The sequence below is a fragment of the Furipterus horrens genome, unplaced genomic scaffold (genome assembly GCF_987537825.1).
Source record: "Furipterus horrens unplaced genomic scaffold, mFurHor1.1.pri manual_scaffold_10, whole genome shotgun sequence".
Lineage (NCBI taxonomy): Eukaryota > Metazoa > Chordata > Mammalia > Chiroptera > Furipteridae > Furipterus > Furipterus horrens.
Window position 1 is genome coordinate 62,666,003 of NW_028327180.1, and position 26,301 is coordinate 62,692,303.

The window sequence follows — 26,301 nt, forward strand, 5'->3', positions numbered from 1 at the left end:
AAGAACTGAGAAAAGATTGGGTGGTGGTAAAAAGCAATAGAGAAAATGAAACAAACTGAGTGTGAAGAACTTAGATTCTTGGGTGGGAGAGAGGGCGCGGTCTGAGGCCAGCTCATGCAGAGCATCACAGGGAGTTTGAGTTTTCTCCTAAGATCAATGGGCAGCTAATAGAGGGCTTCAAAGTGGGAGAAATGACATGATCAGAATCTTGTCTTTAAAAGATCATATAACTTCTGTGTAGAGAACAGATTAGAACAAGGCAATGGTAGAAGCAAGGAGAACAGTTGGGAGGCAATTGCCATAGTGTGGCTGACAGATGACGGTGAGCTGGTTCAAGGTGGAGGCCTTCTACTAAAGAATTAGAAGGAGTAGGTCACACTGGAGACTGCCCTGACCCGGTGGATTGGGTGTGGGAGGAGAGGGCCATCTCCTACTATAGGCTGATTGGATTCCTTACCATCCTGCACATATGCTCTGTATAGAGCTCCTCAGACACAGCCACATGGAAGGGTTCAGTGCTTTATTTCCAGCCTTCCCTAGCCATCAAAGGCCCGGTTCAAGCCGAATTGCCTCTGACAGGTTTCCCTTCCATCTGCAGCCCAGGACTGGTCCCCTCTGAGCTCCCACAGTGCTCGTCACCTGCTGAGCTGACATGGTGATGCCCAGGGAAGCAGACTTCCTGAATCTGTTCTTCATCCCACTGTAAGCCCTTTAAGGGCTTAGAGCCTGGATGTCTTTAACATAGTAATCCACACACTGGGCACTGAAAATCTCTTTGTAACTGTCCTACCTACAGGTGGTTTACTTCTTCCAATCAATATGCCAACTTTAGAAGCTCCAGATGAGAGGCTGAGAAAATTTAAGTACCGAGGCAAAGATGCATCTGTGAGTATGAGGCAACTGCCCTGCTCTATCAAAGACAAGTGTAGTAAAATGCACATGGTTGATGTGCATCAAAAATAGAGTGGCCTCTGGCCAGGTGGCTCAGTTGGTTGGAGCATCGTCCCATACACCAAAAGGTTGCAGATTCAATTCCCAGTCGGGGCACATACCCAGGCTGCAGGTTCAGTGTCCAGCTGGGGCATGTATGAGAGGCAACTGATTAATGTTTCTTTTTCACATTGATGTTTCTCTCTTTCTCCCCCTTCCTCTCTCTCTCTCTCAATACATTTTTAAAAAGCATATCCTTGGGTGAGGATTTTAAAAAAGAGTAGAGTGTGGGGGAAAAGGGAGGTGACAAAGCAAATATAGCCAAATGTTCATTGTGGATAGGTGCATGGGTGTTCACCAAATAATTCTTTCAGGTTTTCCACATGTTTAAAATTTTCATAATATGATTTCAAGAGTGAGGAGCACAAAAGCTCAAGGACTTAGGAGCCAGGCAACTATGGCCTCAAATCAAGGTCTCTATGTGATCTTGGAACTATTGCCTTCAGAGCTTCAGTTTCTCCATCTATAAAACAGGGCTGATACCTCCCTCTTAGGGACTGGATAGCAGCTTCAATGCCTGGCATGTAGATGCGTGACTGTAGCCACTGTCATCAAGGAGGCTTACCAAGGAGCTAATGGCAACAAGCATGCCTTGTAGAAATGGGACTTGGAACTGGTAAGTCCAGACTCTTCTTCTCACTGCTGGACTGAGCACAAGAGCCTGGGGCAGGGAGCCTGAGCCACATGTGGATTCTCTCACTCTGCTTCTCTGGGTTTAGTTTTGGGGCTCTAGCTCTGTCCTATATCTATGTATTTCCACTGTGATATTGTACACCTTGGGAATCTGAAAGTTAGCTGAGGATGGGAGAAGCCATCTGGGTAGGGCACCGTCCAGAGCCACATCACTCACACCCGTTTCCACAAGCATGTCTGTCTGGCTTCCAAGACCACTGCAGATCAAAGGAAACCAATTAGAACAGAGGAACTAAAGCTTCTTGGTGGATGGCAGCAGAAAAGGCAAGGAGATGAGAAGGGAGAAGGCACAGGGAGTGGCCACTTAGTGGCAGGGTAGCAGTACAATTGGCTCAGTGGGCCCCGAAGATGTTCGGGTATCACCACAGTGACCCTATTTTCCAGCAAGACTCACATGGCTTGTTGAGGGAACCAGAAGTACCTAATATATATAAACTTTCTTAAATTAATCCTGAAGTCTTCAACCTAAAGCTCATCTATCCAAATAGGTTAGATCATTTCTCCTTACTATAAAGCCTGAGTGTTGCTTCATATGAGAAAAGGGTTGTTTTTATTTAAAATTTTAATCTGCCTTAGTCTGATGTCCAAGTAAAACTCTTGGGACTGGATTAAGATTTGAATGCTCTGGAGAGTGATTCCCTCACAGTGGACATGGTCAGGGACATCTGAGCCTGGGCAGTCCATGCCTAGTCCCACCTGGATCCCCGTAGTTGGAAGGCCCAGGCCTGATCTTCAGGAACCAGTTGGCACCAATGAAGATGTGCTTGACTCAGGGCCATGGGACACTCTGCTCAGATGTCTCTACTAGCTGAGAGTCCTGGCCTGTCATGGGTGTGCATGACCTTTCTTTACTTTGGGAGGAAGAGTGACTATTCTTGTAGATGTGGAGTAGTAGGAGAAAGCAGATGAGAGACATCAGGCTGGGACTATTTGCTGGCTGTGTGATCTTAACTCCTCCAGCCTGTTGAATTGGTCAAGTAAAATCAGAAGCTTTTGGTGTGCTCAAAAGGCTGATCTGGTACCAGCCTGACTTCTCAGCTCTCAGCGCTCTTCCTTTTTCCCCTCACCAGATGATGCGGCAACAGCGGATGGCAGTCAGCCTGAGACTCCGGAAGGCCAAGAAAGATGAGCAGGTCTTAAAGAGAAGAAATATTGTCAATCTCTCCACTTACCCAGCTTCTGAAGAAGGGCCCAACCGGGTATGTTGGGAATGTGTGTTTCTCCAGCCTTTGTGTGTAAAATACAGCCTTATTAAATTTCTCTGGATGGAAAGGTTTCATCCAGAACCTGCAAGCTCTAATGGGGGGTCTTGAAATAAAGGTGTGGAGAGGTCCTAGTTAGAACTCAACTGGTGTTGTCCAAAAGCTAGGGGCCATTACCTTTGTGGCTGTCAGTCTGGGATCTGGGTTCTTATGGGGGGAAAATGGGGCTTTGGATCAAGAATTCACTTGTTACCCCTCACCTGGAAGTTGACCTTTTTAAAGTGTATAATCACTGGTTTTTGGTATACTCACACAGTTGTACACCCATCACCACTAGCTAATTTTAGGACATATTCATCACCTCAAATAGAAACCCCACACCCAGTAAGCAGTCACTTCTCAATCCTCCTTCCCCTTAGTTTCTGGTGACTATAAATCTACTTTCTGTCTCTGAATTTACCTATCTGGATATTTCATGTAAATGGAACCACATAATACATGACCTTTGGTGTCTGACTTCTTTCACTTGACAGAATGTTTTCAAGCCATGTTTTAGCAGGTATCAGTCCTTCATTCCTTTTATGGCTTAATAATATTTCATTGTATGGATAAACTACATTTGGGTTATCCAGTTATTAGTTGGACATTTGAGTTGTTCCCACATTTTGGCTATTATAAATAGTACTGCCATAAACATTTGTGTACAAGTTGTTATGTGAACATGTTTTTAATTCTCTTCGGTACATACCTAGGGCTAGAGTTGCTGGTCATATGGTAACTCTGTTTAACTCTGAGGAATTGCATGTGGTAAGCTGAATAATGCCCCCCACCCCCCAAATGTCTCCATCTCCTAATCCCTAGAACCTATGGATGTCACCTTATATGATGAAAGGGACTTGGTAGATGTGGTTAAATTAAGGATCTCAATATGGGGAGATTATCCTGGATTATCTGATGGGTCCAATGTAATCACATCAATCCTTCTAATGAGAAGGATGAAGACAAGTCAGAGTAGAAGGTGACAGATGACAGAAGCAGAGATTAGTGTGCTGTGCTTTGAAGATGGAGGAAAAGGTCACAAGCCAAAGAACACAGGCAGCCCTACTAGAAACTTCCTCTGGAGGAACCAGCACTGCCAACCCCATGATTTTAATCCAGTGAAACAGATCATGAAGTTCTGACCTCTAGAACTGGGAAAGAATAGTTTGTGTTGTTGTAAGCCACTACACTTGTGGCAACTTTTAGAGTAGCAATAAGAAATATGCTGCCTAACTGTTTTTCCCAAGTAGCTGCACCATTCATTGTACACTGATATTCTTACCAACATTTGTTATTGTCCACTTTTGGATTATAGCCATCTAGTGCATGCTTGTGGTTTTGATATGTTTTTCTAATGACTAATGAGCATTTTTTCAGGAGCTTATTGGCTATTTGTTTCTTCTCTTTGGAGTTTTGTCTGTTTAAACCCTTTGCCCATTTTTAAAATCAAGTAATTTGTCTTTTTATTCTTGAGTTGTATAGTCTGGATATTAGACCCTTGCCAGGTATATGATTTGCAAATATTTGCTCCCTTTCTGTTGGTCATCTTTTCACTTTTTTTGATAGAATCTTTGAAGCATAAAAGTGTTTCATTTTGAAACAGTCCAATTTATCTACTTTTTTCTTTGGTTGCGTATGCTTTGAGTATCATATCTAATCCAAAGTCATAAAGACTTATCCTTTGTTTGTTTGTTTGTTTGTTTTTTTCTAAGAGTTTCATGGTTTTAGCTCTTATATTTAGGTAATTGGTCCATTTTGAATTAATTTTTGTAAATGGTGTGAGTAGGGGTCTAATCAAATTGTTTTGCATGTGGATATCCAGTTGTCCCAACACCATTTGTTGAAAAGACTATTCTCTCCCCATTTAATGGTCTTAACACATTGTCAAACATCAATTGATCATAAATGTGATGGTTAATTTGTGGACTCTGAATTTTCTTCCATTGATTTACATGTTTATCCTTATGTCAGCACAACAAAGATTAGATTACTGTAGCTTTGTAGAAGATTTTGAAACTGAGAAGTACGAGTCTTTCAACTTTGTTTTTCTTTTTCAAGATTACTTTGGCTATTCCAGATCCCTTGCATTTCCATATGAATTTTAGAAACAACTTCTCAATTTCTTCAATAAACTCAGCTTTCAGTGGAGATTGCATTGAATCAGTCTATAGGTCAGTTTGTGGAGTGTGGCCATCTTAATGTTAAGTCTTCCAATTCATAAACATAGGATATTTATTAATTTATTTAGGTCCTCCTTACATTTATTTACAATATTCAGTATACGTGTTACACTTTTGTTAAAGTTGTTCCCAAATATTTCATTTTTAATAGTACTGTAAATAAAATAGTTTTCTTTTAATTTTGGATTATTCATTGCTAATGTATAGAAATACAACTGATTTTTATATGTTAATCCTACAACCTAGCTGAACCTTGTTTATTAGCTCTATATTTGTGTGTGCGTAGGATTTTCTACATCCAAAGTCATGACATCTGCAAATAGAGATGGTTTTACTTCTTCCTTTCCAATATGGCTGTCTTTTATTTCTTTTTTCTGTCTAATTAGCCTGTCTAGAACTTCTAATACTATGAAGAATAAAAGTAATAAATGAGGAAATCCTTGTCCTGTTCCTGATCTCAGGGAGAAAGCTTTGTCTTTTACCATTAAGTGTAATGCTAGCTGTGGGGTTTTTGTAGATGTTTTTATTGGTTTAAGGAAGTTCCCTTTTATTCCTACTTTGCTATTTTTTTTTTTTTAAATCACAGGAGGGTGCTGGATTTTGTCAGACACTTTTTGTGCATTTGTTAATGATAATGTGATTTTTTTCTTTATATTCTATTTATATGGTATACTATTTTGATTTTCCTATGTTGAATGACCCTTGCATTCCTGAGTTAAATCCCATTTGGTCATGATGTATAGTCCTGTTCATATGTTGATGCATTTTGGTTAAGAGTATTTGCATACATATTCATGAGAAACATTGGTCTGTACTTTTTCTTGTAATGTCTTTGTCTGGTTTGGTATCAAGGCAATACTGGACTCATAGAATGAGCTAGAAAATTCCCTCATCTTTTATTTTTTAGAGGAGTTTATGAAGGATTGATTTTAATTTCCCTTCCATATTTGGGGAAATTCATCAGTGAAGACAATCTGGGCCTAGGCTTCTTTTTCTGGAAGGGTTTTTTTTTTTTGTTTTTGTTTTTTAATTAATCATTTTTTACAGATCTATTAAGATTTTCTGTTTCTTCTTCAGTCACTTTTGGTAGTTTGCATATTCTTTGGAATATGTCCCTTATTAAATAATCTAATCTGTTGGCATATTTTGTTTTCCTAGTCTCTAATCTTTTTTATTTCTATAAGTTTAGTAGTAATGTCCCCGCTTTCATTCCTGGTTTTAATAACTTGAGTCTTCTCTTTTTCCCTTGGTTAGTCTAGGTAAAGGTTTATCATTTTTGTTGACTTTTTGAACCAATTTTTAGTTTCATTGATTCCCTCTCCCATTTTGCTATTCTCTATTTCATCTATTTCCATGCTATTATTTAATATTTTCTTTCTTCTGGTTTGGGGTTTAGTTTGCTTTTATTTTTCTATTTTTTAAAGTTACAAGTTAGATTATGGATTTGAGACTTTTCTACTTTTTTAATATATGGATTTATAGCTATATATTTCCCTCTAAGTTCCACTTTAGCTATATCTTACCAGTTTTTTATGTTTGTTTCATTCATCTCAAAGTATTTTTTAATTTCCCTTGTGATTTCTTCTTTGAGTGTGTCAGTTAACTTCTACAAATTTGTGAATTTCCCAATTTTTCTTCTATTATTGGTTTCTAATTTTATTTCATTGTGGTTGAAGAATATACTCTGCATGATTTCAGTTCTTATAACTTTGTTGACATGTTTCATGTCACATGATCTATCATGAAGAACATTCCATGCCCTTGGAGAGAACATGTATTTTGCTGTTCCTTAGTGTAGATGTCTGTTAGGTCTGGCTGATTTGTAGTGTTGTTCAAGTCTTCTATCAACTTCTTGGTATTCTATCTAGTTGATCCATCTATTTCTGAATGTGAATTTAATGTTTCCACCTATCATTATTGGCATCTCTATTTCTCTCTTTAATTCTGTTAAGTTTTTGTTGCATGTAATTTAGAGGTTGTTGATAGATGTGTATAGGTTTATAATTATATTTTTGGTGGCTAAATTTGACTATTATAAAATGTCATTGTCTTTAGTAACAACTTTTGTCTTAAAGTTTTTTCTAATATTAGTTTACCTACTCCAGCTCTTTGGTTACTATTTGCATGGCATATTGTTTTCAATCCTTTTGTTGTCAACCCATTTGTATTTTTGAATCTAAAGTGTATCTCTTATAGACAGCTTATAGTTAGATCATAATTTTTAAATTCATTCTGGCACTCCTTGCTTTTTATTGGGAATGTTTAATGTATTAACATATGAAATTACTGATAAAAATAAGATGTATGTCTGCCATTTTGCTAGTATCTATGTCTTATAGCTTTTTTGTGTCTCTACTCCTTTATTACTTCTTTTATGCTAAATAGTTTAACATTTTAATTTCCCTGTTTCTTTTGCTATATTTTTTAATTTTTTAAAAGTTTTTGTCCTGGGGATAGTTAACATCTTAACTTGTAGTAGTACACAAAATTTAATCATATAGAATTCTATTCCCTCTCCTCCTCCTTTCGTTCTTATTGTCATACAAGTTACCTCTTTATACATTGTGTGCCCATCAATATAGATTTATAATTATTGCTTTATCCAGTTGTCTTTTAAATTATATAAGAGTTACAATCAGAAATATCTTCATATTTTTGTCTTTTGTATTTACCAATATGTATCTTTACTGGTGTTCTTAATTTCTTAATGTGATATAAATTACAGTATTATCTACTTTTTAGTATCTGAGGAACTCTTATAGTACAGTACATTTGCTAACAACAAATTCTATTTCTGTTTCCTGAGTATGTCTTAATTTCCTCTCTATTATAGTTGGCTCAGTATGGAATTCTTGCTTAATAGTCTGTCTTTCAGTATTTAAAATAGGTTATCCTGCTGTTTTCTGATTTCCATGCTTTCTGGTGATAAATCAGCTCAATCTGACTGAGGCCTTGTGCATGATGAGTTGTTTCTCTTGACAATTTCAGGTTTCTTACTTTGGTTTTGTCTTTCAACAGTTTAATTATAATGCATCTGTATGGATCTCTTGGTTTTTTTCTTTTTGGAGTTGAGTGAGCTTCTCAAATGTGTAGATTATTTTTTAATCAAATTTGGGAAGATTTTGGAAATCATTTCTTCAGATATACTTTCTACCCCTTTCTCTCCTCTCCATCCTATTACGCTTGATGTTGTCCCACAGATCTATAAGGATCTCTTAATTTTCATGTTCACTCTTTTATTTATCTTTCTCAGACTGGATAATCTCAATTGGCCTATCTTCAAGCTTACTGATTGTATATTCAAATTTGCCGTGAGGCTTTTCAGTGAATTTTTCATTTCAGTTATTATTGTACTTTCCAATTTCAGAATGTCTAGTTGGTTCCTGTTTATATCTCTTCATCAATATTCTCTATTTAGTGAGGTATCATTGCCATATTTTCCTTTAGTTCCTTAGACATGGTTTCCACTTCTTTTTTGAACATATTTAAAGTCTTTGTCCAGTAAGTTCAATGTTTGGGCTCCTCAGGAACAGTTTCTATTCATTTTTTTCATGTGTACATGCTATATTTTGCATATCTTGCAATTTCTTTGGCAATCAGTTGCTTTCAATAACAAAGTGTGGCACCTTTGGATATCAGATACCCTTTTCCCTACAGTTTGTTATTGTTGCTGGTTGCTGTTTATTTGTTCTGAACTAATTTTTTAAAGTCTGTATTCTCTGTTACGTGCGGCCACTGAGTTCTCTGCTCAGTTAGCTCAGTGGTCAGCTAATGATTGCACAGATTTTCTTAAATACTTGAACACAGAAGCTTACCCAAACTTTACCAAAGAGTCAGTGTGCATGTTGGAGCATGCCTTCAACACTCAACCAGGTGTCTGAGAGCCTCGTCTTACACCTCTGCCTGTTGGCCCAGAGCCTCCAAGTCAGCCAAAAAGAGGGCACATGGCCTCTAGGTTTTCAGGGCTGTGTCAGAGCTTTCAAAGCCCCAATGAACATCTCATTCCCCAGCTTTTCCTTTTAAGTGTTTTTGCTTGTTTGCTCCCAACTCTTTATTCAGCACTCCTTCTTCCAAACATGGCTTTGAAGTTAAATTCCTCTAATTATCTTTAAACAAAAGCCCCCAAGGAAAAGACTTAGGCACTATGTGATATCTGAGTCAAATAAAATAAAGAAAACCTTACAAATGGGATCTCCCAGGAAACTACCAGCCAGATTAAGTAATAATTTATGGGAATAAGATTCCAGGAGCCCTAACTCCAGTGGCTACTGAGATGTTAGTTTTCAAGGCTACCTGGAGCTAGAGGGTGCGGGTGGGGGGAATAAGGCAAAGCAGTATGCCGCAATGCTCACTGTTCTTACTGAAATCTAGACATTTTGCTTGAATAATCTCTTAAGCATAAGTAAAACACATTGCTGCAAGTATTTGGTCAGTTTTGAGAGCGCTGGAAAAGTTGATTCCAACTATTGTCCATTTTCTTGTTGCTTTTAGGGGGAGAGAATTTTTGGAGGTTCTTACTCTGTCGTTTTTGCTGACATCCACTAGCATATTATTAAAAGGTTCTGGGGATCCAAGTGGTAATAGGAATTACCTCTCCCCCAGAGCACAAGGAGTATCTCAGAAATCTGTGAAACCTGTGAGACCAGCAAATATTCCTCTCTCCCCTAATATAGACCAGTATGTAGTTGGGACATACTGTTCAAGCCAGCCTATTCTAATCAGATAGATGGCTAGACTAGATGACCTTTGTGGTTCCTTTTGGCAGAGACTCTGACCCAAATGTGTGTCTCTTTGCAGGTCAGCCTCACCCTGCAAGAAATAATCTATGGTGTGAATGCCTCAGATCCAGACCTATGCTTCCAAGCCACCCAGGCAACCAGGTATCACCCAATAGACTGCTGCTGTTGACAGGTTCATAGTTAGAAGTGAGCTCCAACAGCCTGTTTGGTTTCTTGGTGGTGGCAAAATGCCCATGCAACATAAGAAAAGGTCAGTCCATCCCAAAGTGAGACTGAATGTCTCCTCTGCACTGTCCTTGAGAACAACTTAAGATATACAAGGGTTGTCAGAGATGAATTGCTTAATTTAAATCTGCCTCTATGGGAATCTCCATGATAGATAATAGTAGAAGGGGAAATGTTGCTTCATCACTACAAAGTGCTACAGGCTAAACTCTAGGATATTAAGTATCTCTGACCCAGCTGTTTGTCTCATGTGATAGTTGGGAATGCCAGGAGCATCGATAAAGGAAGTGCTTAATACCTGCTTCACATGACTTGGTTTTCTTTTCTTTTCTTTTTTTTTTCTCTTTCACTGCAAAGGAGAATACTGTCCCAGAAAGGGAACCCTCCTCTAAAACTGATTGTGGAAGCGGGGCTCATACCCAGGCTGGTGGAATTCCTGAAGTTTTCACGTCATCCCTGCTTGCAGTTTGAAGCAGCCTGGGCTCTGACCAACATTGCTTCAGGGACTTCAGAGCAGACTCGGGCTGTTGTGGAAGGAGGGGCCATCCAGCCCTTGGTTGAGCTACTGTCTTCCCCCCATATGACTGTGCGTGAACAGGCAGTGTGGGCCCTTGGTAATATAGCAGGTGAGACCCTCCCCTAGAAATGCTGGGGAAAGCACAACAGGCTTTTTCAGAATTCAGAGTCATGTTCAGAGGCCTTACACTGAAGCTGACATCAGATAATGCAGTAAGTCCTGAGCTACAGACTACCTGGGAACATCTGCCAATACCAGGCCCTGTACCCTTCCGTCTCAGTGGCTTCAGGAACAAAGAATGAGCTTTTTGCTCATGCAATGTGGGGGTTTTTGACACCTCCAGAGAAAGCTTCCAAGGAAACATACAAAAAGTATTGCCTTAGCTTTGGGTAAAAGTCGCCCCTGAAAACACAATCCTAAGATTGGCCTCCTAGACCTGGGACGTGAGGCTGTGTTCCCCACCTGGTCCAGGAAAGCACAGCTGAGGACTTCATACTGCAAGGCTGGAAGCTCCCTGATTCCTGGCTGGATATAAATACAGTATGCTCTGGGGGAAACGAACTCCATTGGGCCCTTCAGGATTGTGACAATGATCAACCAAATAGTAGCAATTTCAAATTCAGAGAATCCACCGCCCAGCATGACTGAGTCAGCAGAAACAAGCAGTATGATTAGACCTCCAAGGACTTCAGATATTGGGATTAGCAAACACAGAATATAAAATAAGTCTGGTTTTGAAATGTTTGCAGAAATAAGGCACCGGTTGCAGAGACTTTGTCTCTTGTTTTGATTGGTTCAGTAAAGAACAGGCAAACTTGGGTAGTGTAATATAACTTATGCCCTGTCTGATGGTGGAAGAATTGCACACTAAGATTTTCATGGTCTAGAAATATGGTATTCTAGCTGAAGTCACAGACAGCTGATGACTAACCCCCACCCATCTCCCAGGCTTTGTTCTGAGATTGCCTCTAGAAGTCACTGCCCTTTGCCCAAGTCTTCTGGGAAGACAGTTTGGTGTGCAATGGCCTCAGTCTTCCCAAGAGCCATGCTGTAAAATACTGTAGCAGTGAGCAAGTCCTGCTGGGCCCCACTGGCTGGCTCCTGTGTGTAACCACAGACTCAGCTGAGAGCATCTGCTACTGTGTGGTGCCTTCACACCAGGCCCAGCCACCCTACCAATGTGCTGGAAACTCAGGATCTAGTTCATGACTTCACTCTTGATGTGCCCAACCCAGGAAAGCATTTTGGCCTCACTCTTTGCACAGACTTATAAAAATTAGTCCCCTCTCCCAGGATTCTCTTTGTCCCCTCTTTGAATGTCCTGTTCTTATCTACCTATAGGTGATGGCCCAGAATTTAGAGACTTTGTTATCTCGAGCAATGCCATCCCGCACCTGCTGGTCCTGACTTCATCAACCATACCAGTGAGTGTCTGTCTGTTTTATTTTTTACTGTATTTTTTCCATTACTATTTAACCCCCTTGCATACCCTCCCCCCATAATCCACACTGTTCCATGTCCATGAGTCCTTTTTACTTTTTGCACAATCCCCCACCCTCTAACCTGCCCCTCCCATCAATGGCTGTACCAGTGAGTATGTTCAAATTAGAAAACCTAGCTGATAACAAGTTCCCAAAGCTGGGGAAATTGAGAAACTATTTCCAAATCAATGCTAGATCATGTGGTCACTGCCTGATTATGTCAGCAATTATAAACAAGGCCTAGGACCAAATATCACTTTGGGTAAAAATTGATCCAAATTTGTCCTCAGCGAGCAGCAGTGCCAATCTTTCTTTTGAGAGCATTGGAAAAGGTTTATTAAGATTTATCTCAGCTTACCATCCTTCAAAATTAGATGACTAAGCTTTACCACTAAAGGGTAGTAGTGGCTTACCAATTCTGTTGCTAGGTAATAAGGTTTCAGTTTGAAGACTAGAGTCAAAGTCCATTGATGTGGCAACAATAGAGGACTCCCCGGTTAGAAATTAAATTTGCATTCTAGCTTTGCCTCGAATATAAACATGAAGAGAAGATGGCTTCCAAAAGCCAAGGGAATATACAACCAGCCCTCAAGGTGGGAAAAATACTGTCATGGTTGAACCAGAGGAAGGTTGGCATGAGCACGGAAGTTTGTAAGGAGAAAGCAGTATAACATGGCAAATAGGGCAAGGGACTTGGATATCATCCTGGTGGCAAAGGGAAGCCTTTGGAGGATTTCCACACAGGAAGTAAAGTGGTCTGGTCTTTCTGAAAGACCCTTCTGGCTGCTTGTTGAAGGATTGTAGCAAAGGGAGATGGGAGAGCAGATAGACCTGGGAAGCTGCTGTGCTAGGCGTGGAAGTGAGACAGAAAGAAGCAAAGATGGCCATGTTCTGAGTTAGATCATTTTGGATGACTGTCCTCCTGGAGAAATGGAAAAGAGGGAGGGAAGAAAGAATCAGAACCTTAGCTGTACATATTTAGTTGAAGTGAATAAGAGGCACCATTGCAACAGAAGGATATGCAGACCTAGATACTTGTGCACACATATGTCACCCAGCTGGACAAGACCATCTATAGTAAGGGTAAATGGCTTGATTTTGTAAGTAAAGTTTTATTGGAATACAGCCATGCCCATTCATTTACATGCACGATTGTCTGGCTTTTATTGTATTCCAAGGGCAGCATTGACTAGTTGTAACAGAGACCCTGTGGGTCCACAAAGCTGAAAATGTTTGCTCTCCGGCCCTTTACAGATAAATTTGGCCAATCCCTGACCTAGCGTGTGGGGAGACTCCAAGACCAGGCTCTAGGGACTCTGACATTCAGGAATCAGGCAGAGCCTGCCAAGGCTGAGAAGGAACAGCCCATTCAGCAATAAAAAAAACAAACAAACAAAAAAAAAAAAAAAAACAGGCTTGGTGTCACAGATGCCAAAAAGGGAACAACTAGAGGCTAAATACAAATTAGAGGGACAGTAAAGAAAGTGGCTGTGGGGTTTAGTGACTTGAAAGGAGCTGATTTCATCACTAACTACAAAGAGGTAGGGTTGGAAAGCAGAGTAGGAAGGCTAGAAGCCAGGTGGGATGCTGCTAGGTAGATAGTGAATACAGATGCTCCCTTGAGAGTAGACTCTGAAAATCAGAAGTGGGATGATGATTGGAGAGGTGAAGGGTAAGGGGTGAAGGTCACAGAGTGTGTTTCTATAGTAGTGGGAGTGATCCAGTGGGGAGAGGGGATCCTGGGGACAGAATGTTTTAAGATGAAAAGTGATGGAGTTCAGAGGTGAGGTAAGAAGACTAATCCTCAAATAGAACATCAGAAATGTGATTATGACATGTTGGTTATAGACTGATGTGAAGAATAAGAAACTCCTGCTTCATCTTTGTTTCACCAATGAAAAAAGAAATTATGTCATTGATGGAGTCAAGTGAGGAAGGACATTTTGAAGAATGTAAGGAAACCTCCATCTAGCATTTGAATAGGAAACATAAAGCTCATTCTTTGTGTCCCTATCATAGATACATCACTACCTAGGACAAATTCATGTTTGTAACAAATTCTTTGGTTCATGCTCGTCAATAATATTGATCAAAAGTGGCAAGGACACACTGCCATTTGCATTTTTTTTCTTTGCACCTGATGCTAAAGGCAGTCTCTCATTACAGATTACATTTCTGCGGAACATCACATGGACTCTGTCCAACCTGTGCCGAAACAAGAACCCATACCCCTGCAGAAAAGCAGTGAAGCAAATGTTACCCATCCTCTTCCACCTCCTGCAGCACCAAGACAGTGAGGTGCTCTCCAACACCTGCTGGGCCCTGTCTTACCTCACTGAGGGCTGCAATGAGCGCATTGGCCAAGTGATTGATGTAGGGGTGCTGCCCAGGCTGGTTGAGCTCATGACCAGCTCAGAACTCAATGTCTTGGTAAATACCCCAGGCCTTGTCTGTCTCTGTATAGGCCGTGCAATTAAGGTCATGAGTCATAGTGACTTTAGCAAGTTATGTTCTTTCCCCACCCCCTGATTTCTATGCTCAGCTCTCATTCTTTACCTAGAACAAAGCTTATTGTCTGCATTTCCCTGGTCTCTGCTACTCTCTAGCCAAATACTTGAATCTATTTTGATCCAAAATCCTAGTGGGTATTAAGTAATGTACTTTCTCTTAACCTGAATACTAGAAATTATAGAAAGCACCAAATCAAACTGCCTATAATCCCTTCAGCTAGTAAACTATCCTTTTGTGGCCTTTTCTCCTGATGGTCCATGCGTGTAGACGTTAACAAGTTGGCTGATACAGGGTGTGCGTGTGTGTGAGTGTGTGTATTAATGTAAAGCTTGTATAACATTGAGTTCCTTACTCAAGTATAAAAGAAAACTCTCTTATCCTCTCCCCAGTTAGTTCTCTAAGACTACTTCAGATACAGGTGAAAAGTAAGTGAAACTAAAACCCAATAATTTGCTATGTTATAAAATGTGTCACTTACATAATATACTTTTTGAAAATGTCTTTAAAATGTGAATGCCCCTTTTGATGTCTATGCCTAATCCTGTGTGTTATGAAGTCTTAGTGATCCTCTGTTCCTCAGAGGTAAAGGTTAGTTTGGGGATAGTGCTGCTAGCATGGAGGGTATGAAGAGAATGTCTATCAGAAGCCACTTATCCTGGGGGCTTGGGGGAAAACTGCCAGGCCTGGCAAGGCTGTGATTGGCCCATAGCACCACTTTCACCTCTCTCTTGAGTAGCAGATACCCAGCATAATAGGCTAGGGAAATTCTAGAACTGTTATCTCTCACTAAAGTGCAGAGAAACCAAAATAAATCCAAAATCAGCTCTCCGAGGATGATTGTCTAGAGCCCAATTGTAGATCCACCCAGAAACCATCAGAGTTGTTGAGAGGAGGTTTGTGAATGTACCAACAGTTGCCATTGGGAGCTCATTAGCTCCAACAATATATACAACAGGGACTTGACTATGGTGCTAAATATAAATTCAATAGACATGATTGCATTACAAACACGACAGTCAATTTAGCCATTTTCCCAATGTAGGGGTAGAAAAGGGAGAGCATCATTTCTTGACAAAGGTATCCCTTGGCCTCTATTCCACTAGAGGCACTACTGCCGGGAAACTGGCAAGTACCCCTAAGCTATATAAACAGCCATTGCTGGGCTGAATTAATAAGGGTCAAGGATGTCATTGTTGTTCACAGGCTTCCAGAGATCCATCAGCACAGCATGATTGATATCTAGGAGGACACAGATCTTTTTGTGCTTGTCACCTTCCATGGTGACAAATTTGCAATACTTGGTTCCACTTTGAGCCTTGTTCTTCCAGATCCCCTCTCTCCGCACTGTGGGCAACATCGTCACAGGAACAGATCACCAGACGCAGGTGGCCATTGACGCGGGCGTACTGAGTGTGCTGCCTCAGCTCCTGCTGCACCCCAAGTCCTCTATCCAGCAGGAGGCAGCCTGGGCCCTGAGCAATGTGGCCGCAGGGCCCCACCAACACCTGCAGCACCTCATTGCCTGCAATGTTCTGCCTCCCTTGGTGGCTCTGCTAAAAAATGTAAGTGTCACACTCAGCTTCCATGACAGACAGCTAATTTCTAACAGGCCCAGTACTGAACTCCTTCAGTAATGCAAACACAGGCTCAGAAGCAAATTAATGGAGGCCACAACTATGAAATATTTGTTTTCAAAAACAGAGGAAGTGGCATCCCATTTTGAACAACCCGTGGAAAACTTAAATGACTAAACAAGCATTGTTCAATAAAAAGGCGGCCCCCACAGCTCAAATATCCAGGAAAATCTCAAGCTCTTAAACAGTACTCTTTACTTGCCAAACGACAAAGAAGATTTAGTTTTGTTTTAGGAGGAAAAACATATCCAGTTATGCTGTATTATACACTGAAGAATGGTAGCCTCTTCAGTATTAAAAGTCACATTGATTAAAGTGGTGCTAAACACAGAAAATCCAAATATAAAAGTAGAAATACAATAAAACTTCCTTTTGCCTCCTGATTCCCACGTGCCCTCTATGGAACAACTACTGTCATCAGCATTTCTTTTTGTCACCTTTAATGGATGAGCTATGGTTTTCTGCTTAGGTGTTTCTGCTCTGAGGTTGGGTGGTGGGGTCCCAGGTTTTCATTAAGAATGAAAGCTAGGCCAGGTGTGCAACCCGAATCAGAGCATCCTCCAGTCACTTCCTATCCTGTGTTCTACAGTGTGTCTGCACGTATTCTAATCAGAAACACCCAGTTATGACTCAAGAAGTAATCTTATTCCAAACTGTGCCTTTTGAACTATAACTTGCTTGGAACCATAAGTTTTTCAAGTTTTTATTTTTGTTTTAAGCTGAGGTCACAGTTTTCTCCACCACAAAATGGGAATAACTCTTCTGCTTGGGGATAGAAGGATCCATGCTAAATTACTCCCATACCTGTGGGCCTAGTCCTTTCTATAAATGCAAGGGATGCATTGAGTGGTATTTCAGTGGCCTTCCTCTGTAACCTTGGGGCTGTCTCAGCCACCAGGGTCACATCTGTGTGCTCATCTTTGTAGCTGTGGAAGTTCTTGTCTGGTTTCACTAGGGCAGAGAAACTAGAAATGTACCCACAGGCCACTATAATCTAAAATTCCAAGCATAACTCTCAATCTATATCAATTACCTGGATTGGTTTATGTTGGTTCTATTTTTCCCATAACCTGAGTTAATGAAATGAGCCTGTTTGAACTTAGAACCTCCCTCTAAAACCCCATAGCAGTCTGCCAGTGTCCTCCTTGACTTCTCAAAGATGCTGTCTTCTCAAGAACTAGAAGCAAGTCCCTAAGGTGTTTTGTGTAAATTGCACATATAGCCCTGGCTGTCCCCAGCCAACTAGAAACTGAATCACATTAGTATCACTATATTTAAGTTCCTCACGATCTGTCAAGAATGTAAACTGTTCTGTTTCTGTAGGGCGGTTTTAAAGTCCAGAAAGAGGCTGTCTGGGTGGTGGCTAACTTCATGACTGGGGGCACCATGGACCAGTTGACCCAGCTTGTCCACTCTGGAGTCTTAGAGCCATTGGTGAACCTGCTGAGCATCCCCGACACCAAATTTGTTATCATCATCCTTGACATTATCTCTTTTCTCCTCCAGGTGAGCTGTTCTGAACATGCTGGTTTCTAAGTAGGAGTCTCCAAACTTAAGACACTTAATTTTGTTCTTAAAACAAATAGGCTTCTCTTTCTTTCCAACACCCTTATCTATGCCCTCAGTGCACACATACTATGCATAACGATAAAAAGAGGACTTTCAAAGAGGTACATATCTTCATTTTCTCAAATGAGTGTCTTTGTGCCCAACAGCGTTTTAGAAGCTCTGGGTATGGCAGAGCACTGTCCTTGCTCTCAGAGCTCTCATAGTAGCAGGGAGGGGGATGGACACATCAGCTCGGGAGTTATGGGTAAATATATCTGACAAAGGGATAGTCACTATGGCTTGGAGTGGGGAGAGGGAGGTGATCTCTCATACAGTAGTCAGGAGAAACTTCTGAGGAGTAACATGTGGATGAAGACCTCAGAGGAGTGAGCGAGTCTTGTGGGTATCTGGGGAAGAATATTCTAGGAAGAGCAAGCAGAGGGATATGGCCAGAGCAGAGTGAAGGGATGCCAGGAGGTGGGAGATGAGGCACAAGACACCCAGGGGCCAGATCACATAAGGCCTGTGAGAACTTGTATTTCTCTGAGTGAGATGAAGAAACCAATTGCAGATTTGAAGAAGGGAAAAAGTAGTCAGTGAGCTACACATCTGGCTCTCTTTGAAGGCTAAAACAGTATATACTGGAAGGAGCAGCAAGAAGTTAGCAGGGATATATGTTAAGAGGTCAGACTAGAGTTCCTTTTTTATTTTTGGTAAAGACTTTATTTATTTTTAGAGAGATGGGAAGGAAGGGAGACAGACAGGGACAGAAACATTGATTGCCTCTGGCCTGCCACCCAGGCATGTGCCCTGACTAGAAACTGACCCAGCAACTTTTTGTTTTGCAGGCCAATGCTCAGTCCACTGAGCCACACCAGCCAGGGCTAGAGTTCCTTTTCCATTCAACTATATGGCTGAGAAAACAGACTAGAAAAGCTTGAATTAGAAATCTAGAAAAGTCTTATTTCCAAAAGAAAGGTAAATTAAGGCAATATTTTTAGAGTACTATTTGTCTCAGTTCTATATTGCTGCATAACAAATTACCCCTTGGGACTTAAGCATTTATCATCTCAATAATTTATGGGGTTAGGAATCTGGGAACAGCTTAGAGGGATGGTTCTGGCTCAGGGTCTCTCATGAGATTCAAGATGTCAATTGGGGGTTTCAGTCTCATCTGAACATTTATGGAGGCTAGAGGGTCAGCTTCCAGGACAGCTCACTCATGTACCTGCCAAGCATTTCTCATCACCTGGACCTCTCCGGAAGACAGCTTGGGTGTCTTTATGTCACGGCAGTTGGCTTCCTCAGGAGCAAGTGATCTAAGCAAGCACAATGGAAGCTCCCATGTCTTTCCTGACCTAAAAAGGAGGTCATTTCAACAGCATCCTGTTGGTTACATGGACCAGCCCTAGTTAACAGTTACACCAACACGAGGGCATGAATACCAGGGATCACCTGAGGCCATCTTGGGCAAGGTCTTTATATATACAACTAAGCCATTTGGAAAGCTTCAAAGTAACACCAGGGAGCTCCTTTTGAAAGCTCCCTTTCAGCACCCTTTCCATGTAACTGCCTTGGGAAGAAATGACCTGACTAAAGAACAGATCCGACACCCAACCCAGCTAGACACAGGCTTGGAGCAAGTCACACAGAGAGTAGAGACTTGGCAAATTTGGGCTGTGGAAATTGAACTTCACCTGTTTCACTTAGTTTAAACTCTTGGGATTCTTTCTTGGGAGAGTCTAGACAAATCACATCTGATGGGCCAGGGAAGCCCCTGTATCAGACAGAGGCACTAAGGGCAGGAGGTTAGAAAGATGAACATGAGACAGGAAAAGCTTCAAATCGGCAGCAGAACATAGTTGAAGTTCTTTAAAGTAACTTTGGGCCATTTGCTCTTAGGGTCCAAAATCCTTGGCCAGGGCTGCTGCTGCCCACAGCCCAGTTTTCTTTCTGAAGCTAATCCTAGAATGCTGATTCCTACTTTCTTCACTCAAATCCAACTACTCATAGGGCTGGAGGGTATCAAGGCTTACACATAGAGTGCAAACTGTCATCAGGTAAATCGGGCCCAAAGAATCTTAATTTGACCAGTAGGAGATTTTCTATCACGGCTCACAAAATAGTGAGCAGTGCCCTTCAGGATATGGCAGCAAAATATTTTCATCTTCCTCAACATCCCCAGGTATGCTTTTTAGCTGAACTGTTCCCTCTTCTCGTAACACTCAATCCTCATTCCTTCAAAATTTTGCCCTTGCCATTCCTCGGGTAGGGAATGTCATTATTCTGATTGATCCAGCACAGTATTTATTGTTCTTTAAAACCTTGTGTCAGTTTCCAGGCCTTCCCTGCACATCTTCTGTCATTTAAACCTCTGGTCGTTTACTATATCTTACTTCCTGCATCATAACAAGTATTTACTCACCTCTCCTGATACTAAGAGTTACAAAATACAAATCTCTAAATCCTTTCTCAGTTCTATGTGCCGCACCCATCATATAGGTACCTGTGTGAGTGAATGAATAGCCCCACAGATAAATCCAGTGACCAGTGTTTGATTAAATCTTCTCCTGTCATTTGTTTCCTGTGACTTCATCATTAGCCACGGTGTGGCTTTTGTTACTGAGGGTCTCCGGTCTCACCTTTCCATGCCTCCAGGCCAGAACATCTGCATTGACAGAGCATCCCTTGAACATTTTATGAACTGTTACTTAAAACAACTTTTATTCATTAGAAGTAGGATAGCTACTAAATGGTGGTAGTGAGGTATTTATGAGTGGCATCATATTCAGCCAAAGAAATGTATTTTTGAGACAAAGAGATGCCTAAGTATATTTAATATAAATATCCAAACTGGGAGGAAAGCCGTGTGGGTTTAGATCCCTGTGGGGGGTGTGAAGCTGCCACTGCTTCTTCTGGCGCAGGAGCCGTGGGGCGCTCCCACTGCGGCAGCCCCTGCTCAGGCTTTGGCCCGGGCCTCACTCTCCTCCCTCCCCCAGGCAGCCGAGAAGCTCCCCATGAATGAATCCCTGTGTCTTCTGATCGAGGAATTTGGTGGGCTTGATAGAATCAAGTCTTTGCAATTTCACAAGAACCATCAGGTCGCCCTGACCGCTCAGAGAATTATCGAGAAACACTTTTCTGAGGTAGGTGACTCCAAGGATAACAGAATGTCCATACATGGTGCCTTTGCTGCCACTGTGAGGCGGGTGATCGGAAGCCAGCGGGTGGGGGGTTCCTCTTGGGATTTAGCTCTGAGTTCTCCCCTAGCCATGGTGTGTGAGCTGCCTTTGAGTAGCAGCTTTTGGGCTCCTGGAAACTGTTCGAATCCCAAAGAACTTTCTCCTGTTGCCTCTGGTTTTAAATTTTACTCTTTTTTTTTTTTTTTTCCCCTATTTGACTCTTTTGGGGGCAGGGCAGTAGTACAGGAGGGGATATGATGCTCAAGTGGGTTTTTATTGAAAAATGCAGGCAACTAAGGCAGGCCCAGCTTTTGAAAAACTGTTTTTTGTTGTTTATTGCATTTTGCCTCTTTCTAGACTATGGCGTTTGGGGACAAATCCTATAAAAGGTTTCTAAGTTTTCTGCAGGATCTGGGAATAGTGATCAGATAACATTAGACATTTTGTAAAACTTCTTCTCTTTTTTTTAATATGTTTTATTGATTATGCTGTTACAGTTGTCCCAATTTCTTTTCCCTCTGCTCCCCTCCACTCAGTGACCTCCCTCCCTTTATTTGTCCACCCCTCTTTTAGTCCATGCCCATTGGTTGTGCATATAATTCTTCTCAAATCTTCCTATTTCCACTCCCTCCTACTATGCTTCTTAATTCCTGCATCATCTCCCTCCCTTTCCCCCCTTCCCACTCTCCGCTGACCTCCCCCCAATATGTTCCCCGTACCTATAATTCTTTTTCCACTCTCATTGCCTACTTAGTTTGCCTTTGTTTTGATTCCCTAGCTTCTGTTGTTGGCTGTTGTGATACAGTTTTCATTTTAATGTTCATAGTTTTGATCCTCCTCCTTCTAAACAAGTCCCTTTAACATCTCATATAACAGTGGTTTGGATCTAATGAACACCTTCAGTTTTACTTTGTCCTGGAAGCACTTTCTCTGCCCTTCTATTCTGAATATCCCGCTTTGCTGGATAGAGTAATCGTGGCTGTAGGTTTTTTATTTTCATTACTTTGAATATTTCTTGCCAGTCCCTTCTTGCCTGCAGAGTCTCCTTTGAGAAATCAGCTGATAGTCTAATGGGGACCCCTTTGTACATAATTCTTTTCTTCTCTCTTGCTGCTTTTAAGATTCTCTCTTTATCTTTAATTTTTGACATTTTGATTATAATGTGTCTTGGTGTGGTCTTCCCTGGGTCCAGTTTTTCTGGAATTCTCTGTGCTTCCTGGACCTGTGAGTCTATTTCCTTCCCCAAGTTCAGGAAGTTCTGCTTCATTATCTTTTCACATAATTTTTCCATTTCTAGTTCTTCTCCTTCACCTTCTGGAAACCCTATAATTCTAATGTTTGTTCGCTTATAGCTGTCCCAGAGGTTTCTGAGCCTCACCTCATATTCCTCACTTTTTGTTTCCTCTTTCTGCACTGGTTGACTGTTTGTTCCCTCCCTATGTTCTGATTTGTTGATTTGTTCTCCGGTTTTCGTTTCCTCGCCACTTGTCTCCTATGTGTTTTTGTTCACTTCAGCAGGACTAGCCTTCGTTCCTTCCCCGTCTTGTTCAATATCTTTTGTTAATCCTGTAAGCCACCTTATGACTATAGCTCTGAACTGAGCCTCAGAAAGATTTTCTATTTGTTCATTGGTTAATTCCCATATTTGCTTTTTGGTTAGCTGCATGATTGGTATTTTAATGTTATTCCTGCCATCCTGACCATTTTTTGTTTATCTTTCCTTCTTGGGCGGGGCTGTTACACCTCCTGTGCTATTGGGTACAGAGCCCTGAGCACTTGTCACAACCCGGCGACTCTTCTCACCACACTGTGGTGCTTTGTATGGGGGCGGGGGCCCAAGATGGATTCCTGTCGTTCACTCTCTGCTGAGAGACCGGCAGCCTCTTCCTCCATCCCCACGCCCTCTGGGCCTCACAGTCTGAGGCAATGGGGGTCTGCCTTCCCCAGCATTAGAATTTCGAGCTGACAGGTCTCGACTGCAGCCGGAGCTGCTCCCCTGGTGTTCCTTGCAGTCCCACTGCTGTCACCACTGCTGCCGCCAACAGCACGGCTTGACTTCTGCACCCCAGTTTTGCTCCTCCTACCCGTCCGGATGAGCACCACCTCTCTATAACTTCATACATTGGACTTCCATTTATTTTCCAGAATATCTGGCTATTTCTGGTCCTGCAGTAGGTGCACCCCTTCCTAGCTGTGGAGGGAGACAGAGTGTCAGTCTAAGCCTCCATCTTGGCTGGAAGTTCTGTAAAACTTCTTTATTGTGGTAAGATATGCATAACATACAATTGACCGTGTGAACCATGGTTTAAGTGAACAGTCTGGTGGCATTAAGCACATTCACATTGCTGTGCAGCCATCACCACTGTCCAGTGAGAACTTTCTCATCTTCACAAACCATGACTCTGTATCCATTCAACACTAACTCCCCATGCCCCCTGCCCTCAGCCCTGGTGCCCGCCATTTTCCTCTCTGTCTCTGTAAATCAGACTACTCTAAGCATTTCATTTAAATAGAATCAGACAGTATTTGTCCTTTTGTGACTGACTGGCTTATTTCACTCAGCATAATGCTTTCAAGGTTCAACTGTGTTGTGGTAGATGTCAGAATGTCTTCCCTTTTTAAGGCTAAAGAATGTTCTAGTGTATATATATACCACATTTTGTTTAGCCATTAATTTATCCATGGACACTTGGGTTGTTTTATTTCTTGCTCTTGTGAATACTGTTGCTATGAGCATGGGGGTAAAAATATCAGTTCAAGTTCCTGCTTTCAATTCCTTTTGGTTTAAACCCAGAAGTGGAATTGCTGGTAATTCTATTTTTTTATCCTCACATGAGCACATTTTTTCATTGCTTATTTTAGAGAGAGAGGAAGGAGGAGGGGAGAGAGAGAGGATCAATTGGTTGTCTTCTTATAAGTGCCCAAAAGGGGTTAAAACCCATGACCCTTTGGTCTATGGAACAATACTCCCAGTATCTGAGCCACACCAGCCAGGGTGGTAATTTTGTTTTTAATTTTTGATGAACCCGTGGTTCTATTATCGTACTATTATCCATAGTGGATATACCATTTTATATTCCCACCAGCAGTGCACAAGGTTCCCATTTCTCAACATCTTCACCAATACTTATTTTCTTTTTATTTTTATCATAGCCATCCTGATATGTGAAGTGGTATCTATGGTTTTGATTTGGATTTTTGTTTGATAATTCTCAAATGAGAAAGGTTGGGTCAAAGTTTTTATGTGTCCAGGTAAACATAGGGCTAGGGATTCACAGAGTGAGTGATACTGTTAGGCGTCAAAATTGCTTCATCAGCAAAATCCAGGGTCATACAATAACTATGACCAGGGTGGTGGATGTTGCTGACCAGAGGCAGCTAATCTTGGTTTGGGACCAAGAGGATGCTCTCAAAGCAGAGAAGACTGAGAACAGTGATTAGCATCTCTTGAATTTAAAGCTCTTATGAAACCTTGTAATTAGGAGGCTTGTCCTCTAAAGAGGGTTCGGATCCATAGAACTCAGCTAAGGGGACCAGATTAAAGACTTCTAATCTAGAAGTAACAACTATACCCACTGTATCCTTACTCACAGTAAAGCTAGTATTCCATTATCAAAACTGCATTTAAAAATAAACCAGACACCAAAGGACAACTACTGTATGATCTAGAGGAGTCCAAAGCCTAGAGACAGAAAGTAGAGTGCTGGTTTCCAGGGGCTAAGAGGGAGACGAGGGTGGGGGTTGCTGAATGAGCAGAGATTTGTGTTTGGAAAGATGATGATGGTGGCCACACAACAAGGTGAATATACTTAATGCCACTGAGCTGTCCACTTAAAAATGACCTAAGATGTTAAATTTTAGGATATGTATGTTTTATCACACACACATACACAACCTGCATTTACAATTCATCTCAAGAAATATTCCAATGCTTCCTTCCTTCAAGTTCTCCTCTGAGGGAGCCTCGGGGCTAATTTAGAGCAAATTCCAATTCACAGAAGATGTTACGAAGTCAATTGTGTGGGAATAATGTGTTGAGAGCCTGGGAGTGTAATAGTGTCTCTTCTCCCCTGAAGGAAGAAGAAAATGGCACAATATCACCATCCCTGGATGAAGATAATGGATTCTTAAAACACTTAACATAAAAATGCCAAAGCTCTGCAGCTTCTAAACCAAGGACCAAACCCTGAAGGGTAACTTCTTTAAGAAGCAGCATTCCTATATCTCCCCGTACCCAGGCATAAAGCTTTTAAAACTGAATGTTAATAAAATTTTTGAAACTTTCACCTCTATCAAAAGGGCAGTTAACTACTTGTGTCTGAAAGCCATGTAGAAAATATTTCCTAAGAATATGTAGTTTAATGGTGTTTTTAACCAGAAGAGAATGGTCTATTAGCTATCTAGAAAAACTTTGACTTGTAGATTTGGTTTAACCAGTATTTCTTTTCTTCTTTTTGAATTGAAGAACAAATAATAATTTTTAATATAAATGATTAGTAGATACCTAAATACAACATAGTTTTTAAAATGAAGCCATACATACATAGTTGTATTCATAAAGATAAGTACACTAACCAAAAGCTATACAACATTTTTAATATGCTTTATTGATTATGCTGTTACAGTTGTCCCAATTTCTTTTCCCTTTGTTACCCTCCACCCAGTGACCCCCCCTCCCTCCAGTTGTTCCCCCCCCTTTAGTCCATACCCATTTGTTGTACACACAGTTCTTGTCAACATCTTTCTGTCTACTCCACTCCCTCCTACTATGATTCTTAGTTCCTGTACCATCTCCCTCCCTTTACCCCTTCCCCCTCCCTGATGACCTCCCCCCATAACATTCCCCATACCTATAATTCTTTTCCCACTCTTGTTGCCTACTTAGTTTGCATTTGTTTCAGTTTCCTGGCTTCTGTTGTTTGTTGTTGTGATACAGTTTTCATTTTAATGTTCATAGTTTTGATCCTCTTTATTCCCTTTAACATTTCATATAACAGTGGTTTGGATCTGTTGAACTCCTTCAGTTTTACCTTGTCCTGGAAGCAATTTCTCTGCCCTTCTGTCCTGAATATCCAGCTTCGCAGGACAGAGTAATCATAGTTGTAGGTTTTGCTTTTTGTTGCTTTGAATATTTCTTGCCAGTCCCTTCTGTCCTGCAGAGTTTCTTTTGAGAAATCAGCTGAGAGTCTTATTGGGACTTCTTTGTATGTAATTCTCTTCTTCTCTCTTGATGCTTTTAAGATTCTCTCTTTATCCTTAATTTTTGGCATTCTGATTATAATGTGTTTTGGTGTGGTTCTCCCTGGGTCCAGTTTTTTTTGGAACTCTCTGTGCTTCCTGGACCTATTTCCTTCCCCAAG

The 26,301-nt window shown here is 41.2% G+C and overlaps 1 protein-coding gene across 1 annotated transcript; it reads left to right on the forward strand.

The window, feature by feature from the left end:
• The first annotated feature begins 819 nt into the window (after positions 1 to 819).
• On the forward strand, positions 820 to 25,193 carry KPNA7 (karyopherin subunit alpha 7). The gene is made up of 10 exons (XM_090289155.1): positions 820 to 885; positions 2,754 to 2,882; positions 9,902 to 9,984; positions 10,426 to 10,694; positions 11,927 to 12,009; positions 14,233 to 14,496; positions 15,906 to 16,139; positions 17,535 to 17,717; positions 20,759 to 20,905; positions 25,018 to 25,193. The coding sequence occupies exons 1-10, from the start codon at positions 820 to 822 to the stop codon at positions 25,084 to 25,086; spliced, it is 1,527 nt and encodes a 508-aa protein (XP_090145281.1). The 3' UTR covers positions 25,087 to 25,193.
• Positions 25,194 to 26,301: the final 1,108 nt, after the last annotated feature.